The following is a 20,529-nucleotide window of genomic DNA, read 5'->3' on the forward strand; positions in this document are numbered from 1 at the left end:
TCAAGAGAAACTTGGAGAGACAATCAGAATAAAAATCTTATGAAATATTTCAGATGCATCTAATTTACTAACATTTCTGAGTTAGCTCAACTCACTTTGTATTGTATTAAGTCATCTCAAAAATTAGAATATCATTTTAAAAAAGTTACTTTATTTCAGTAATTCAGTTCAAAATGTGAACATCATATATTATATAGATGTATTACACACAGAGTGATCTATTTTAAGCATTTATTTATTTATTGTTTATGATTATGTCTTACAGCCAATAAAAACCCAAAAGTCAGTGTCCCAGAAAATCTGAAAATTTGAATATTATATTATATGCTGGAAAATGAAATCTGCATCTCAATAAAAGTTGACAGCAGAGGTGAGCATGAAGTGCTGTAAGCCAGGTTATCTGCTGCTGTTAGTCCACTGTGTTCTATCAAGTCCAAAATCAGTGCAGTGTTCTCCTAGAACTAAATTACTGAAATAAAGTAACTTTTCAAATATTATTCTATTTTTTTAGATGCACTATTATTAATGACTTAACAAAGTTGAGTTAACCTAAAAAAGTTGCTCTGTAATCAGCTACTTCCATCATTTGAAGCTGGTCTGACCTGAACGTTTAAACTGCATGCATATATGAAACATTATTTTCCAGGTTAAGACAAAAGAGAAGATAGATCTGCTTGTTATGTAGACGCTTGAGACTCTGTAAAACACAAAGTGAAGACAATAAAACATAATGAGGAAGAAAATGAAACATAATGTCTAACAAAACAAGCTGGACTTGATGTTGGTCTTCAGGGCAGTGTGCATTATCTGCAGTGCAAAATCTGCACATTTACAATCACTACACTACAGTTCCATTCTTATTCAACAGCCACAGTCTTTGATATGTTTTTTTTTCTTTTTAAATAAGCCATTGTGCAAAATGTTGATTTGCAATTTCTTACTTTAGTTATGCTTCACTCATATTCCTCATAACTCCTGCACTATAATCAAGGCAACATGAACCGACGAAGGCAATTTTCATTCTGTGTTTAATTATGCAGGAAATAATCCAGCCCCTCATCTGATTTCACGCACAATTGAAGGCTGGGAGAAAAGCTGGCTCCTGATTGTAAGCAAGCTCATTCATTCCATTATCTTCATCAGGAAAAGTCAGTCAGTTTAGATTGAATAGAAAAAAGGCAACAAATCCGGGATATCAAACTGGTGGTTACAATGCAGTTCTGATACCCCGAAGCAGTCCACTCCAGTGTTCTGTCCCTGATAAGAAAGTAGGAGAGCAGAGATATGTGGAGATTTGTGGGCATTTTGCTGATATTATGGTGCATGTCCCATGAATGAGTCTCCGTCATCTCCATAGTCGCGATGGTCCTCTGGGCCTCGCCGGTGATCATGCCTGTGAAAGAGAGAAAAGAGACAATAAGTCAAATCAGAGTCTCAAATGAGTCTCAGGAGACAACAATACAAAAATGACTAAAACAAGAAACAGAACATAAACTGATAACAGAGCAGTGTATTTGTGTAGTGTACTGATAATACAGACAATGACAACGACGATGATGATGATACTGGTTGTGTTGCCATACAGATGTCTGTGTAACAGCCTATATAAAGCCCTATCCGGACGAGAGTAGTTGCTCAGGGGGACGTCTGTTAAAAAATATTTCATACTTCTACTCAGTGATAAAACTCTTGCATCCAGACTGCAATAAAAAAAAGGAGAACCAGTGAGTTTTTAGGCTTTCTCAATCACATGACCGCATTCAATAGCTCCTCCATTTCCACTCGCTTTTGTGTTTACATGGATCTCCATGGAAACGTGCACCCAAAGTGTAATTACGTGTAATTGAGTGTAGTACTGGAGGACAATGGAGTTCAGCTTAAAACAGTAGGTAATTCAGCCTGTAATTTTCTAACAGGACATCTGAGAAAAACACATACATGGTCATTCCAGATGAGAATAAAATCATAAAGGATCCCCCATAAAAGAGAACACTACCCCAAAACCGCCTGAGAAACGATTCCCACCCAGATAGGGCTTCAGTCTGTCTTTTTTCCCCTCCAGTACTTTTCATTCCCTAATAATTTGAAAGATGCAAGAAGTGTGCATATTTAAAAACCACAGTGGGCATGCTCATTAGAGTTCAAGTAATTTGGTTAATAGCACAAAATTACAAAATGACCCTACAAGGATTTGTTTTTTGATGAGTGAATGCAAGTCCATCATTTGCCATAGAGGTAAAGCTATTCGGTGAACTGCATTAGCCTCCAAGCTTTTACATGAAAAGATGAATACTGAAGAATTTCTCTCCAATTTTCTGCTAACCTACAAAGGCAACAGTGGCTCCCAAACATTATGCACAATTCAATTCAATTCACTTGGCTCTCGGTTTACTTGTTGCTTGTTAAGATGAGCAAATAAAATATCACATTCTTCTTCATCAGGGACTTTCCTCTTGGTGCAACAAACTAATGTATTTTTCACACTATAAGGCTCTTAAAAGCTCACACGTAAGCTCACACTTAAAATTCTTTTAATTTTCAAAAAAATTGACAGAGTTTCAGTGAAGTTTATGAAATGTAGTCATAATTTCTTTAGTTCTATCCCTGGTAAAATTAGCTAGCTCGTATAAGCTAGCTAAAGTTAGTATGTTAGCTAGCTTGCCGCTAAAGTTAGTATGCTAGCTAAAGTTAGTATGCTAGCTAAAGTTAGTATGTTAGCTAGCTTGCTGCTAAAGTTAGTATGTTAGCTAGCTCACCGCTTAAGTTAGTATGTTAGCTAAAGTTAGTATGTTAGCTAGCTTGCCGCTAAAGTTAGTATGTTAGCTAGCTCACCGTTTAAGTTAGTATGTTAGCTAAAGTTAGTATGTTAGCTAGCTTGCCGCTAAAGTTAGTATGTTAGCTAGCTCACCGTTTAAGTTAGTATGTTAGCTAAAGTTAGTATGCTAGCTAAAGTTAGTATGTTAGCTAGCTTGCCACTAAAGTTAGTATGCTGCTAATGTTAGCTAGCTCTCAGTTAATCTTAGTTCTCTTCCCTGACTAGATGTTTACCAAAAAGCAGTTTTCCCATCTGCAATAAATGCGTCATCTGAAAATGTAATACCTACAGCAAATTTACAGTAAATTTAAGACAATTTAAGACCTTAATAATCCAGATTTTAATTTAAGACTTTTTAAGGACCCGCAGGAACCCTGTATACGCTGTACTGATGACTTTTGGGAAAATTAAGGTGCGCCTTTTAGTGCAGAAAATACGGTATTTAGTAATTGCCAATAGTCTGATACACATCAGTATGGGAAAACGGAATCAGTACTGAGAAAATGCAGTCCTGATTTGTCCCCAACTGTAGATGACCATCAGCGTAAACTAAAGCTGAAGTTTTAGTCCGGCAACTCTGAAACCTCGCTGAGCACTTTGACCCTCCGCGTCTTGATGCATTCTTCCTCTGTGGACGGGCTGTCCTCCCTCACCTCTCCCTCTCTTTCATCCTACTCTTCTCTGCAGTAAGTACTGAGATGAAAGTGCCTGGCTGGCTATCAGTGGCTCTAATCAAAGCAGGCAGGCTTTAAATTGCTCTTGTCCGGTGGACTCAGCACATGTCCAATAGATTCCATTTTGCTGGGAATCGTTTGGAGTTCATCATATTGCTCTAATTGGGAGGCTTCTGGAGAGCGACTGAGAGAGAGAGGGAGGGAGAGAGAGAGAGAGAGAGAGAGAAAGATCCCCACATAAGACCGACATCTCTCTCCTCCCTCCTGTCTCATATACTCTCCCTACTACCAGGCTCTAATTATACCTTGCCACCACCTCACTGACAAATACCCTGCGCTCACTTTCTTCACATTTCTCTCTGTTTTTCATCTAAACTCCTCTCTCTCTTTTTCTCTCCTGGCCTAGCTCTTCTCCTCCACCATCCCTTTCCCCTACTCAGCAGTGGATGCTCCATTTGCATTAGGCAGAGCTTTCTTTACTCTTCTGACAGCTCGTACATGTGCGTGTGTCTTATTCCCCTTGCACTACATTATACAGTGATAACATGACATTATGCCTGTGTGTACAGCGCTCACCCGGCTACCCCCGCACCGCAACCGTGAATTGATTATGTCAGCATAACGCAGTAATGAAAGAGGTGCTGCATGATTTTCGTATGCATCTGATGTCACATGATCTGACATGATCTGACAGAGAAGCGCAGACTCATTAGACTAATAGAGTAGGATGTAAAATTCCTTTTCATGTGCATACCTGAAATACGACAGCTATATATTAATAATACATACAGTAACATACAGCACAGACCCCAATGTCTGTGGAAATCCTTCTGATTTAATGTATTTAGCTAGAAGAATATGGCACACACTGGACCAGGTGAGGTGCAGAATGCCTCCTTTTCTAGAATGATGGTGCTCCATTCAATACTACTTGCATGAGTTGGGGGTTTGAGGATGAGGTGGTTTGTATGCTAATCTTCTAACACATCATGACCTTGCTAATTCTATTGCATTCGCTGAACGCCAAGTCCTCAAATCCTCACAGCAGTGCTCTAAAATCGAGTTAAAATTCCTCCTCTGGACAAAAGAGACTCTTCTGTGAAATTCTTTTTAAATTCTTTCTTATTATGAAAGAATCAATGAAAACTTTTTTCAATACTGCGCAAAATTATTTATATATTACATTGTAATAAGTATATGTTATATAAGTGTGATATTGACTGTTATATTAGTTTTTAGTTTGAGTGAAAAATTCCGGAGAGCCCTGACATTTTAAATGAGGCAATAATAACTTAAAAAGTGCACAAGAAGCTTTTTAAAAAACACTGTTTTCATCCCATAATGCAGCCTCAGCTCTGTGTGCTGCCGTCTTTATTTTATTATAGACATATATACATAGACTCCACATAGCATGCCTCCTGGCGCCAGCTGCTACACTATGCGTCCTAGCTATGTATATATATATGCCTATGTTACTATAGGTACAGTGATGGCGGCGCTCGGAGCTGAAGCTAGTGTTACGGGATGTAAACAGTAGTTTTTAATAAGGTTCTGGTGCACTTTTTAAGTTATTAATGCCTCGTTTTAAATGTCAGGGCTCTCAAGATTCTGGCAAGGAGGTGTGGAAGTTCTTTGAGCCTGGATAACGGTGGAAAAAGTGATTTATCGGCGCAAATTATGCCCAGTGTCTTCCAGTCTGAAGGGTGTTTGGACAAACTGTTAAAATTTCTGGATCTCTGAATGCTGTGGAGGAACAGAGGTGTGCTATTCATCAAAGGTAAGTACTTTTTACCATGTTTTACTACACCAAAAGTCCTTTTTACATTGGAGTTCTGCTTTAACATCAACCCGAGTGCAATACTAGCCCATTTCTTCTCCATATCCCACACTATGAACAACTTAACAATCCCAATTGTAAACATTTATCCAACTCATTCCTGTGTAAATCCTACACAGAAATATGAGAGTGTGTTTCTGAAAGGAGCTCATTGTGCTTTTTTGTATGAATCTGTTTGCTCACTTCCAGCTGAAGCTTCACCACATGCTGCAGTGTCTAAATGCAAATTCACGTTTCTCCTCTCCGAGCCGGAGCCGTGTGTGTACAGCAGAAGGGCTGTGCTTTTTCTGTGTACAGCCTTCAAGGCCATCACGGTTAGTCAAACACATCCTTCTGTTTGTCTGCTGTTGGCAACGTCTGGAGATGTTAAAATACGGTACAGTGCCAACCTGCTGACTGAAGCGATGGGATTCAAATTCTCCAGAGTCTGAAGTACAAGCAGGGGGGTGCGCACTTTTCCAGCCTGAATTAGTAACCAGAGTGAAATGAATAACTTATACATCCTGCTCTGAAGGGGAAAGAGTGTCATGCCTCTCTCAAAATCATCACACACACACAGGAAGGAGAAGATGCAGAAGAGAGCATGTAAAAGAGAGAGAGAGAGAGTGAGAGAGAGATGAAGTGAAAAATGGGGTAGGAATGCTAGAAAAAAAAGGCAAAGAAAGTAAAGAAAGAAAAATACAGAGTGACAGACAGTGGTTCTCATACTGTGGTAGGTGTAAAACATCCCAAACTGGTACAACAAATGACCTGGATGCACTACAATATTACAGACTGAAATCTACAAAAGTATATTTTTCAGTTACAAAGTAATTCACAACAATTTCATCATTAGGCTATTAAGTTAAGCGGTTATCAAGTAAACACGATATTTCTTTATATCTAACTGCAAACCTGTTGTTCTCATCTGTCCCAAAATTATCTGATATATCTCAGGGGATTTATACTGCACTGACCAGATCTGAAAAATCAACTATCCTACAATACTAGCATGCATTCCATGGAAGCTGTCAAATGTTACACTAACAGGTGAATTACTTTTGGCATTAAAGGGAATGTATAATGTGTGTGTGAAGGCCACATCTAGCCTACAGTGTGTAACTGCAATCTAAAGCCTAGACTGCGTTTCTCCACTGCTGTGTCATAGAAGGCAGTTCTAAAGCAAAGGAACCTTTGTATACAGGCAGGAAATGAAGCTGAAGTTCTGAGCGACTTCAAGAACGCAACTGATGTATCCTTCCTGGCCCTCGGTTGCCCACAATTCTGTACAAAATGTAAAAGCACCATAGAAAATGCAGAACATGAAGAATTTGTAAATAACCTGTAAAAATGAAAACATAAAATTGTTCTCCTTAAAGAGCCACTACACCCTAAACCATATTATTTCCATTAACAGCTGATATGCGTTACTTTAAAGTAATAAACACACCAGTCCTGCTTTAAACGTTTATAAACATTTCCTAACCTTTAAAAAAAGCTTTTATTGTGGTAATTTCTTCCTCTGCAACGCCCTTTCAGATTCAACTGTTCTGTAGGTGAACATGATGTGTCCATGTACTTTGATACAGACACACATCTTAACATGCAGACCAGTCAATCAATAATACCATCCCCCTGATGACGTCCAACCATCTGCATCTCCCACCGCTATTAGAGGCACACTGCTGCTGCTGCAGCTCAGCCAATCAGCTCTCCCTCCTGCCCTGCCTCTAAACCCATACATCACCCAGTGTTCCTTCCAAACTATCTCAAACTATTTGTTTAGTTGATCCTACACAGTAGTCAGCAAAACTTACAATACACAATTAATTTGTCCTATTTGTCCTAATTTAAGTTATATTCATATAACTTAAATTAGGCCAAATAAAACAAAGCAAATTTTTAAGTTGGTGAGATACAATATTTAAAGTTTTGAAAAACTGAAGAATAACTATTCATCTTATCTTTTGATGTTAATTAAAGGTCTCATTCCATTGTTGTTTCATTCATTTGAAATGTCTAGTTGTGGTCTCTAGTAGGAATGAATGCCATGTGAGCCGTTTTTTTTTTTTTTTGAGAAAAAAAAAAAGTGCTTAGGTGTTTTTGTTTAGCCCTGCTTTATTTCACTGAATTAGTGGTCTTTGAAGTGAGACAGATTTTGGCTCTTGCTCATGAATATTCATACATGCAAACATATCCCCTCTGATTGGCTAACAGCATGGCAGCAGAGAACGCCTACCTGCCTTTTAGAAGAAAGAGACCTTTAAAAAACACATGTAAGAAAAAATTAATTATTAATTATGCTCTAAATACATTAAAAACACTAATAAGCAGTTACAACAAACAAATAGAAAGGGAAACAGTGGCCTGTCATTTGCCAAATAAGGATTCTTAAATTAGGACAACAAAGTGAAATTTTAAGTTGGTAAGACTCAATATTTGAATACATATAAAAAATGATTATTCTTAACTAAATATTTGTAGTTAGCACATAGCTGTCTGTGGTTTTCTTCAAAACTTGTTTAAAAAAAAAAGAGTTTAGGCCTTAAAACCCAAAAATCTAGTGCACCAAGTCACCATGAAATTTTGAGCTTTTTCAACTTTTTTATTTTAAAATGTCATTTTTTCATTACAACACATTTTTCATGCCACAGCTGCAAGAGACGGGACCTTTCTAGTGATGTCAACTCAAAGCCTTGTTAGACTATTCTATATGGGTGTCCAAAACCCTAATAAGTGGTCTTCAAAGAAAATTACAGTCCTACCAAAGACCCGTCCTACTTCTACTCCAGCATGGACATAGTAACGCAGCTGAAGGGAGTGAGAGAAACAGTGATAGACTGAGACAGAGAAAGAACCTGAGAGAAGAGGTGAGAGCGAGAAGCGAGAGAGAATGAGTGATGGTGAGAGTGAGATACCTGAGAGAGTGGTAAATTCTGTAAGACAGAGACAGACAGACTAGGAGATAAAGATAATAGGCCCTATCGTACACCCTGTGCAAGGTGCGTCAAAATGTTCTTTTCTATCTTAAACCCAAACAACAGTCTATTTTCACGCTTGCGCCAATGCCGTCAAAATAGTGTTAGAGTTTAAGAATAGATCTACACTAATGGGTGTGGTGGTCTGGAAGTAAGATGTGTTCAGGTAGATTTCTGGCGTGTTGCTATTTTGACAGCAGAAAACACCGTGCGCCACTGACTGATTAAAACCCTGACAACAGTCTGTAGTCAGAGACATTACATATCTCAGCTAAGTCATCAATAGACAGAATAAATAATAAAATAGCATTGCTGTTCACTTAAATTGAGCTTCTGTTGTACCTTTACAGCATGAACAAGCAGGTCAATATTCTTTGCTGAGACACGCAAAAGCGCAGGGCTGTTAAGATATCAATGCGCCAAAGTCAGAGCTCATCTGGCTCTTAAAGGAAATGACTGAAGTGAAACACTGATTGGTTTATTTCACATTATGCCCAAAACACATTCAGGAATAATTAGGAGAATTAGGACATGCCTTTTGCACAATTTGATCTGCGCAAGGCATATTTTTTGCTCCCTCATCATACGAAAGACACACGACACATCCTAAATGCGGCTACGCGAAGCACGACTGACGTCTGGCCTTTAGACCGCTAAAACCGTGTCCAAAGAGTGAAAGTGTGGTTTAGAGAGTGTAATATTCTGAAAGGGAAAAATAATTTCCTATATTCTGTCCACAGTTGGGTAATATAATGTTCAGTGTGTATGTGAGTCTGTGTACATGTGTGTGCAGCTGTGGGTTTACTATATGATAAATACAGTAATAAAATAAAGGGCAGCTTTGGCCTTTTCTTGTGCTCCAATGCTTTCAATGCAATGCAATTAACGATGAAGGTCAATCAGTTTCTATTTCCTGGTCCAGATGGCCAGACCACTGAGTGTCTCCATGAATGGCTAGTCTGAGAAAGACGTTTTGCCACTGTACAGAAGTGTGACGGACAGCTCCAGCAGGGAGTGCTCGTTTAGGGAAAGAAGAGGGTCATGGGAGGTGGAGGCCTCTCTAATTCCCCTCATTTTTAGTCAGCAGGTAAAAGAGGAACGTCCTGTCAGAATCCATTACTGCTGAAACTGGATTCCAGGCCCTGCCTGAAGAGAGGCCTGTTAAAAATTTCATTCTCTGACCTTGTCCCATTTTTCCATCTCCTTTCCCATCTTCTTTTTTGTCCTGTTCTCTTTTTACGTCTGCCTGCTGTGAGTGAAGAGTCCCTATTTTCCAGAACAAGCTGGAATGTTGTGTTTAGGGCTGGAAATCAACCAGAAAGTGCTGGGTAAATGTGCACTTTCCAGGGGCCGGAATCACAAACTCTTTCCTAAGAAAACTCTTACGAAGAATCTTAAGATAAACACTAAAGAAATTCATAGGAATGTTCATAAGAACGCATGTCTCAAGTTCTTTAAAGAGACCCTCCTTTGGTTTCTCATGGTAAAATACCCTACATGGACAGAAGTATTGGGTCACCAATATGCTCATTCATTATTTATTTTAGTTTATTCAGCTTTTGTTGGAGTAACTACTGTCTCTACTGTCCAGGAAACGCTTTCTACCACATTCTAGAACATTGCAGTGAGGACATGATTACTTTAAATGACAAAAGCCTTAGTGACTGAACCGTATTCCCAACTCCCTTCCAGAAAACACAGTTCCACTGCTGCACTGCTCCACAGCTCAATGCTGGGGGCTTTATACCACTCTAGCCCACAGCTGGCATTAGGGATTGGTGCTCTGTAGGGACTAGGCAAGCTTTGTGTGTGCATGGCACATATGTATTTCAGCCAATGGTGCAACTTAGCTTAACTTAACTTGCAATAGCTGAACACATTTATTAAAAGAGCAGTCACAAACATATGGACACACAAGCGCTAGGCTTAATATCTGTCCTGGAAACCAACACATAGTGCATAGTTTTTAATGCTTATTATGCATTTTTACAGCTTATCATAAACAACATGAGACATTTTCCATTTTTCAGTTAAATTAATGCAGTGGAGGGAAATACAGAGAAAAAAACAATGTCAAACTAAGTTCTAGTGGAAGAAAATCAACAAGACAAAAATTCTCAGTGGAAATTAGAAGAACTGTAGCCTGAGTCCAGAAAACCATTTTTTCCCTTATGCAGAAACTTAATCTTCTCAAACTGTGAGCCTGCCATCAAGATATTTGGAGAATACCAGTCATTCTCAGAATTTCTATAATGAGAACATTTAAGACAATAAATGAAAAAAGAAACTACTACCAGGAGTTTCGAAAAACTAAAGAATAACTATTCATCTTATCTTTTGATGTTAATTAAAGGTCTCATTCCATAATTTTTTCATTTATTTTAAAATGTCTAGTTCGGATTTCGGCTCTTGCTCATGAATATTCATACATGCAAACATATCCCCTCTGATTGGCTAACAGCACTACAGCAGAGAGAGCCTTTTAGCAGAAAGAGACTTTTAAAAAGCACATGTAAGAAAAAAACGGCAAATGGTACCACTGTAAAATAATGCTCCTTTATAAAGGGTTTATAAATGGTTTACAAATAAGTCTATAAATGATGATTAATTATGCTGTAAATACTTTAAAAAACACTAAAGCAGTTCCAACAAACAAATAGAAAGGGAAACAGTGACCTGTCATTTGCCAACATATAACCTTTTAATTTTAACTATATTAAACTGACTTTCTATATTATTTTACTAGATACGTTGATGCTGACTGATATGAACAAAGTAAGATAAGCATCCAGACCACTGTTGCCTGTTGCCCTTTCTATAAATGTGTTGATTATTAACTGCTTATTAATGGTTTTACAACCTAGTTAACAGCCATTAATAAACTTCTTTATAAATCACAACAATGTGAATGAGGTTTTTTATTTTGGACATGAGACATTTGACATGTCCCATGAAAGCTACAGAATGCGTCACTGCGTGTCCTGCATTGAATGTATGTGTGATTTCTGCACAAGTCAGCATGTCTGTTCACATGGACAATTATAGCCAGACACCACCGGTTACAATCATTACCATCTAAGCTGGGGAAGTAATGCTTCATATGACGTATTCCCAGTAAACACGCGAGACACTGTGTGGATCGATAAATGTCCAACCCATCTGACACCCATTCCCATCATCTTGCAAAGAGTATGCTGGCTAGTGTTGAACTTCACTCACAAGATAACACCTTAGAACATATACAAGTTCATACTTATTAAGTGTAGGCATTACTAAGCCATCCCTGGAGTTAAACCTTTAGAGATAGCTGAGTTATATGAATTTTATTTTGTTTTTATTTTGTGTGTTTATTTTCTATTTCAAGCTTGAAATCACATTAAAATTAAGTAAATTATTGATATTTCTCTGCTTTTTTAGGCTTTAGTCATTAGGGACACTGTCGCTTGTTTCTCTGATGGATTTTTTTTTCTTTTTAATTTATTTAAGCAGTTAGTTACTGCTTATTCAGTTGTTTTGATTACTGCTTTAATTGACGTATGTGTTGTATTTGCTTTCTTTTTTCACTTTGTGATTTTTTTTATTTATTTCAAAGACCGGTTTTATACTATTGTTTTATTGCATTTTCTTTAAGCATTTTTTTTTCGTCTTTTTCTTTGTGGGTGTGTTTGTTTGTACCCTGTTATTGTTTTTATTCCCTTGTGGCACCCCGTGGCACTTGGCTACAGTAAAAAAAAAAAAACAAGTCTCCCCTCAGTGTAAACTGAGCCTAATTAAGTATGATGATATTACACAATCTGAATTATTATTTTAGCTCCATATGCAGCTATATTTATACTCTTACACTGCTGTTTAAGGACACCAGTTTCTAGCTCACAGTATTCACTCACTCACACGCCTCCTCTGCTCCACTCTTTCCCCTGAACTACGATACTCCTGTACTGGGACACGCTCAAAGTGAGGAGAACAAGTGTGTGTGTGTGTGTGTGTGTGTGTGTGCACACGAGTGTGTGTGTGTGTGTGTGTGAGCTGCCTGATTATGCAAAAAGGTTGAGTGTGGACGAGCCTGTGTGCAGCAGAGCCGTCACAGCAATCATCTTCTGGTTAAGTAAATATTCCTCATTTGCATTTCCTCACAGCAGCTCTGGCGGCTGGATGAGCTCCAGTGTAAAACGCCTCTCAGCTGATCAGAGAACAGCAGCAGCAGCACTGTGATTCTGATGATCAGCTCTGGGTGGGACGGTCGGGGCTGGTCCGGGACCACCGTGAGACTCTGCACCCTAATGAGGGAACATTAGTCTAATGGCTACAGATGGAGCCCAGAGGACGCACTGCTACTCCCAGTTTCCTGCCAACATTTTAACATTCTCTCTCTCTCTCTCTTACACACACCCACCTTTCATCATTCATTCACTCCTTCTATCAGTCTCTTTCTCACTGTAACGCTCCCTTCTTCTTTCTCCCTTTCTCTCTCTCTCTGTATGTATTTCACATTCTCTACGTCTCTCACTCACACCCACATTGCATCACTCAATATTTTATAACATACAGACATACATATATATATATATTTATATAGTTCCTCCCCTTCTCTCACCTCTTTCACTCTACCTCTATCCCTCCTTGTCTCTAACTTTAGTTCTTTCTCCTGTTTTCTCTTACTGACTCCTCTATCTCTCTCCCGTTTTAGCTCTCTCCTTTATCACTCCTTCTTACTCTCATTTACTCACTCTACCTCTCTCTTACCTTATCCTTCCCTCTCACCTCTACATTATTCTCTCCTTCTTCCTCGCTTCCTCTTTCACTCTACTTCTTACTCCCTGTTTCGATCCTTCCCTCTCTCACTACCAATCTTTTACACTGTTTCCTCCCTCTCATTTTACTCTTCCTCTATCACTTCTCTCAGTCTTTTTTACTCATTCTCTCTCTCTTTTACTCACTCCTTCCCTCTCTCCCACTCTCACACACACTACTTATTTCTCTCTCTTTCCATCTCTTACTCTCTTACTGACTGTCCACCTCTCACTACCAATCTCTTACTCTACCTACACGGTTTCCTCCCTCTCTTTTTACTCCACCTTTATCTCTCTCTACCATTTACGTACTCTACCTTTCTCTCATCCTTTCCTTCCCTCTCTACCTCTTTCACTTATTTTAATAAGTTGTTCCTCTTTCCCTCCTCCCCCCTCCAACTATCTTACTGACTGTCCACCTCTCACTACCAGTCTTTTTCTCTACTTTGCTACACTATTTCCTCCCTCTCTATTTATTCTATCTCTATCACTTCTCTCACTCTTTTTCGCTAGGTTTCTCTCTTACTCAACCTCCTCCTTTCTATAATTTACCTCCTTCTTTCTACATGATTACCTCCCTATTCTTCACTGCCTCTCTCCCACTCTCACTCTACTTCTTTATTCCTCTCTCACTCTCCTACTGACTCTACCCAACTCTGTCCCTCTTTCTCCCTCTCTCTACCTCACTACTAATCTCTTACTCTACCCCTCTACTCTGTTGCCTTCCTCTCACACACTCTCCTCCTTTTCTCCTCCTTTTCCCTTCCCTTCCCTTCTCACTTACTCTTACTTCTTTCTCATTTCTCTCTCCTTCCCTCTCTCACTACCTTACTGACTCTCCCCACTTCTGTCCTTCTTTCTCCATCGCTCCACCTCTCGCCACCAATCTTTTTCTCTACCCCTCTACCCTATTACCTTTTTTTTCTCCCCCTCTCCCCCTCTTTCTCTTCTCTTTTCTTCTCACCTACTCAATTATTTCTCTCTCCTTTCCTCGCTCACTCCCTTACTGACTCTACCCACATCTATCCCTCCTTCACCCTCTCTCCACCTCTCACTTCCAATCTCTTACTCTACTCTGTTGCCTCCATCTAACACTCCCCCTCTTTCTCTCTTCCCTCCCTCATCTCTACTTTCCTGCCTCACTCTTTCTTACATTACTCCTCACACTACCCTTTTCTCTTACTGACTCTACCTCTATCCCTCAGTCTCCCTCACTCTACCTCTCACTCCCTCTCGCACCTTGAGATGGCACACCTTTTATAACAGCACAAGAAACCCAACAGTTTTATCTGAATAATACTTCTTAACATAATACTCTAATTGTATCATTTTAAAACAGTCCATAAAACACCTTAACTATAAATCATATCTGCTGTCAACATAGTTGGTGTAGTTATGAGATTTAATAGTCATTTATGCACTTCAAAACCATTATTTTACACAATTACTTACTGTGTCAGGAGAGAACCAAATGCTTTAATTCATTTATACTTCAATAAATGGTGCAGTATAAAGAAAATGCTTCCTTTATATATTTATTTATTAAGTTTTAATGAGCCCCGAAGAAAAGAAGACCTTTCAGTGAACACTGATACAGATCTTCTCTCTCAAACAATAAACCATAAAAATCTACAGAAAACACGAGAGTTAAAGCTTTAACACTGTACTCAGTTCTGGAACAGAAAGAGCTGGGATGAGAGATTGAAAAGGATTCAGAGAAAAGAGAGAGGAGCGTGAAGAGCGAGAGATGGTGGGAGAAAAAGATAATGAGGCAGGGAAGCAGACGAAGAACCAGGAGCTTCTTCCAGGCTGACATGGAAGGTTCAAGCTGAGCACTGAAGGCATGATTGGTAATTTGACATTTCTGAGCTTTGAGATGTGCTAGATCTAATTGGCTGCTGTCCTACAGGGCTCTCTCACTTTCTCCCCAACCCCCCCCCCCCCCCCCTACTTCTCTTCCCCTCCTCTCTCTCTCTCTCTCTCTCTGTAAGATGTGCATCGTTGGACATCATTGCCTTCGTTTATCAGTGAGGTTCTTCACTGGAGATATTTAATGTAGATTTTATCTAATTTATAACTTCAGCTGAGAAGCTCACAGCATTCCCAAGATGCTCCTCCTGATTCCGCCGCAGCAAATTTCATTCGAGGAACGCTGGTGGGAGTAAGAAAGAGACTTGGGGGAAAGCGGAGAAATGCGCAGGAGAAGAGATGGAGAACAAAAAGCAGGGAAAGTGTTTGCATAAGGAGGAAATGTATTCTGCAAGGATGGTGTAATCGAAAGCGTAAGGCAAGCGGCAGTAATTGGATGCAGTTATCTAGTGCTGGAGGAAGAAAGGAGAAGAAGATTGAATTCTAAAGTAGCGTCTCTAGTTTAGAACTCAATCTGCTGATTATTTCACAGCACAAGCTGCTGTTGAGTGGGTGCTTGTAGAGAATGTACCAGCATCTACTGCGAGACTGTCAGGAGCTTCAGCTCCAACTTCCAAACACAAAAAAAAAACCCAGATAATACAGAATATACAGAATAGATACGCTGAACAGCCTGTTTCTTTTTTTAATTTATTTCATTTTTCCTCTTCTGGGGTCCTTTAGTGGCATACTTACACTCCTGACATACTTAGTAAGGCTGGGAAATATGACCAAAAATTTGTGTACTGGTACTTTTTTTTAAAGATTCTAATACTTTCACAGTACAACATGGCTTTGTTTTTAATAATAATAATTATCATATCATTTTTATTTTGTTTTTATCTGCTTTTCTCCCCCAATTTATCGGATTTAAGCCGATTATCCAACCCACTCAGCTGCACTCCTCCAATCACTAGTGATGCCCAACAACAGGAGGGTAAAGACTAACACATGCCTACTTCGATACATCAGTAAGCCAGAGTTTTTTTCGAACTGCTGCTGATGCAGCATTACTGGGTAGCCAGCACACTCAGAGGAAAGCACAGCAACTAGGCTCCGATACATCAGCTAACAGACGCTTGTGCTGACTGACATCAAGCAGCATGAGCGGTATTCAAACCAACAATCTCCTGAATTCTTGGGAGTAATGTGGCAAGCAGCATGAATGGATTCGAATTAGCAATCTTTTGATCCTAGTGGCAGCGCCTTAGCTCGCTGAACCACTCTGATCCCACTTAATTTTTTTTGTGATGTATTATTATGTCCAAGAGTATTTAAAAAAATTAAGCTTTCATTTAATCATGAACAAAATGATGACTTTGTGTAATATAGGGATATAGAGATATACAAAGATCAATGTGCTAATGAAAAAAATGGCAAGTATACTTTGAAAAACCTTTTTAACTTTTAACAAAAAAATAAATAAATCATTATAATAGGATTTTATTCAAAGTAATTTTGGACCATGTATATAAAATATTTGTCAGAAAAGAACAGAACAAAAAAATAACAATTGCCATATTCAAATTTTGCCAAAAAGTACAAACCAACAAATATATTGTGAACTTTTGTGGTGCAACATTGTGCTCTGCTTTTTTCATTGCCTGCCCTGTATTGTGCCTGATTTACCTACAGTGTGAATGTTTTGACATTAGAAAGTCTATTGGTTTATTCAAAACAATCTATATTTGTAGCTTACTTTCTTTGCATTATGTATGTACTCGTTATGTATATATGATTAACCATAGTACATACAAACTTCTAAAAATACAGACAGCAAAATATTTAACTAATACATTGTATTAGCTTTTACCTGCACTTTGTGTATATGTAAATGTTTTATTTGATTGACTTTGTTGTTATATATTTATTCTTATATGTATTATGTTTATTTTATTCTATATTTTATTTCAATATTTTATGTTTTTTATTTATTCAATATTATTTGTTTAATACTACTTATTGAACTTGAAATTAAACATTTTTCTGTTTAATTTAATTTTATTGTGAAGCACTCTGAGCTGCATTTGTATGTATAAAAGGTGCTATATAAACTAAATTAAATCAAATTAAATTACACAAATACACATCACCGGCCCTTTAAGTGACCTGATCTAACTGGTAAATTTGTGAATGTGTGTGACAACAAAGGACAGTGTTTTCCAGTTATGGTGCTGAAGGAGCCCTGTCCTGCTTCTTCTTCTCCTCCTTTAACACAGATGATTTCAGTATGTCCTTCCTGAGGGGAAGTGGGGGTGAGGGAGAGGGGAAGTACTAACCAGTGCAGGACAGGGCTCCTCCATGTCCAAGATATGGAACCAGTGATCCAGGGTCATCTTATCTGCCTCAACCCATTACTAATCTTCAAAGCATCTGTGTCCAGACTGCCTCCAGCCATAACCCCTTATCACAGCTGGGAGAATTTAGCCCACCTCTCTCTCTCTCTCTCTCTCTCTCTCTCTCTCTCTCTCTCACACACACACACACACACACACACGCATGTACACACACTGCAGGACTGGAGATAGATGATGAAATAGAGCAAAAAGTGACAGATTAATAAAGTGGTAAAAACAGGTCTTTTGAAAGCACGGTGACACATCATGGCATCTATATCTAAGAAGATCAGAAACATCCTCTCATCTCCTGCAGACATAATTCCTACACATCGCTCACTAGCAACCCCAAACCATGAGTCTAATGCACAGAAGGTACTAAAAATGAGAAAAAGAGAGAAATAAACTAAAAAAGGAGCTGTGGGCAATTGGATTACCTGTTAACATTACAACAGAGTGTCACAGTTTAAGGACACTTATGAATATGAGTCTTATCATTTACTTGTGTGTTAGGATAATATATAGTTCAAGAAAAAAATTGGGATTTATTATTACATTACTGCTATTTTAAGACAATTTCCTGCTACTGATGTACTGATAATTTAATAGCAAAATGATCCAAAAATGCTTTTTAAAACAATGTAGTTGGAATATTATGCTAATAACTTTTAATTATTTAGTTTAGATATTTGAATTAGAACATAAAAAATAGCAATTCTAAATAAATAAAATACTAGTAAAATAAAAACATAACAGGACACAAAGCCTGTAAAAATATGTTGATGAGTTTTTTTGATTTTATCAAATTGAAAACCTCTGGAATGTAATCAAGAGGAAGATGGATGATCACAAGCCAACAAACCAAGCTGAACTGCTTGATTTTTTGCACTAGGAGTGGCGTAAAGTTATCCAAAAGCAGTGTGTAAGACTGGTGGAGGAGAACATGCCAAGATACATAAAAAACTGTGAATAAAAACCAGGATTATAACACCAAATAATGATTTCTTTTTTTTTTTTTTTTTTTGTGCATTATTTGAGGTATTTTGTTATTTCAGCCATTCAGCAAATAAATGTTCTAAATGACAATATTTTTATGTGGAATTTGTGAGAAATGTTGTCTGTAGTTTATAGAATAAAACACCAATGTTCTTTTTACTCAAACATATACTTATAAATAGCAAAATCAGAGAAACTGATTCAGAAACTAAATCTTTTTTTTTTCCAGAGCTGTAGATATTCATGGGCTCTCCATAATAAGGAATAAATTGTAGTATTGAAGTATTAAGGTCAGCAAAAATGATTGCAGTTTTGTGAATATACTGTATTAAAGGTTGACAGGCCTCCCTGCATGTATCATAAACAACTGTAGAGAGTCTGTAAACAAAAAACATTAGTCTAAAATATCTGAACAAATAATTCAGGTATCTGACTGCATTTAAGCCCACAATGCCATTATCTTTTGCCATCAATTTTTTTTTTATCATGATTGCAAATTGCAAAGCAAGTTTTTAAGATATGAACACATTCCAACTCCAGATTTGGTCTGATTGAGTGATTTTGTGATGCATTATTCTTTTATACAGTAATCAGAGAAATGGTTTCCACATGGCAATAGATTTTTTTTACAAAACGTTTGTCCAAATGGTTGTGTGCAAGTTCTGATGATATAAATACAATATAGTACAGGCAGTACCACAGCAACCACTTGGAAACACCCGAATAAACACTTAAAACATCATAGGAACTAGGAGTGGGCGATATGGCCCTTAAATAATATCACAATATTTCATGGTATGTTCATGATAACGATACTGCTGGCGATATGACAAAACACTGAATTAATACAAAATATATTACAAGAATACACTACTGTAACAAAATGAAAATTAAATTGTATTATTGCATATGATATGATATGACAAACACCTATAAGATATTTAAAAAAATACAAGAATTTGATCAGATTTGTCATGATATTAATAATGCGTTCCATATATCTCCATATATATAGAATTAAAGTAAAATAAATTATACTGGACAGATATAATCTGTCTCTAGTAGATATAAAATGGGAAATGAGAACAGTATGAATTTTTCTTTTGCTAAAAACAGCAAAAAATAGAACCCTGATGTGATAATTAGGGGTGGGTGATATGGCACGATATTTCAGGGTATAATATCGTTCACGATATTCCAAAATGTTGGCTATATTATTGCATACAATACGATATGGCACTCCCCTAATAGTAACAAAACAGTAACTGTTTTATCATACTGACCGCAAAGCAGATAGCTGTCAACTGTTTGGAAGCAATAAACTGCTCTTTACTGTAATTTCTTCAGAAAATTCATGTTTTATCTAATTTTAACTTTTAACTGTTTGGATGTAAAGTACTTCCTTTGCAATGAAACTGCTGATAGAGGTTAGATTTACTGATCACTTTACTGTGCTATCTTGCTAGAGTACAAGCTAATGGCTACATGGCTAACAACAACAAACATGAATGTACTAAAACCTTGATTTAAAAGAAACACTTAAGACCAGAGAATGCATCTGTAGTACATTTGTTATTTTTGCTCTCCTTAGTAAATGTGTCAGTCGGTGGGATGCAAAATAAGCATGGCTAGCTGATTAGCGCGCTAAGGCTAATCAAGCTGAGGGCAAGTGATTTCCATTAAAAAAATTACTCTCCTCATTCTCTCCTGCTTTCTGTGCGCTGAGAGTGGCCACTTGTGGTTTGAGTTAAACTTTGCGCAGAGATGTTAAAAACATTATTGAAATGGGGGAATTGTGTATCATTAAAAAGTCTTTTTAGAATAAAGTTAGAAGTGGGAATAGAGTGGATCGGCAAAAAACAGCCTTATGGTGACTCATAGCAGCACTTAGTACTTAAAGTACCTTAGGAAAACTACTGAGCATGACACAGACAGTGTGCCTTCTAAAAGCTTAATGGTGTTCATGGTTCTCATGTGCCTACATCATAGCAGAGCCATTAAACACAAACTGCAGGGGGAGAAAAAGAGAGAGAAAGAGAGAGCGAGAGAGAGAGAGAGTATATAAGGTAAATATGGCTGTGTTTTCATTAAGCCTCGCTGGACCATCAGCTCAAAACAGCGGGAGCTCCTTTAACAAGCACAAATTACTTCGGTGATTACATCAATAAAAAATGACTATTTTTTACAGTACTCTCTATAGGAGTAATGCATAACGA

General features: G+C 37.8%; 1 protein-coding gene across 3 annotated transcripts in view; it reads right to left on the reverse strand.

Moving 5' to 3' along the window:
- Positions 1-219: 219 nt before the first annotated feature.
- trim44 (tripartite motif containing 44) overlaps positions 220-20,529 on the reverse strand; it is an 85,085-nt gene continuing 64,775 nt past the window's right edge. For 2 of the 3 annotated variants that reach the window (XM_022672166.2, XM_049475228.1), the window contains exon 7: positions 220-1,393. In XM_022672166.2, the coding sequence (XP_022527887.2) occupies positions 1,315-1,393 (79 nt within the window). In that variant the 3' untranslated portion in view covers positions 220-1,314. The remainder of the gene's footprint in view (positions 1,394-20,529) is intronic. The other variant, XM_049475229.1, reaches the window with a different exon arrangement.

Source organism: Astyanax mexicanus, chromosome 2 (genome assembly GCF_023375975.1).
Source record: "Astyanax mexicanus isolate ESR-SI-001 chromosome 2, AstMex3_surface, whole genome shotgun sequence".
Taxonomy (NCBI): Eukaryota; Metazoa; Chordata; class Actinopteri; order Characiformes; family Acestrorhamphidae; genus Astyanax; species Astyanax mexicanus.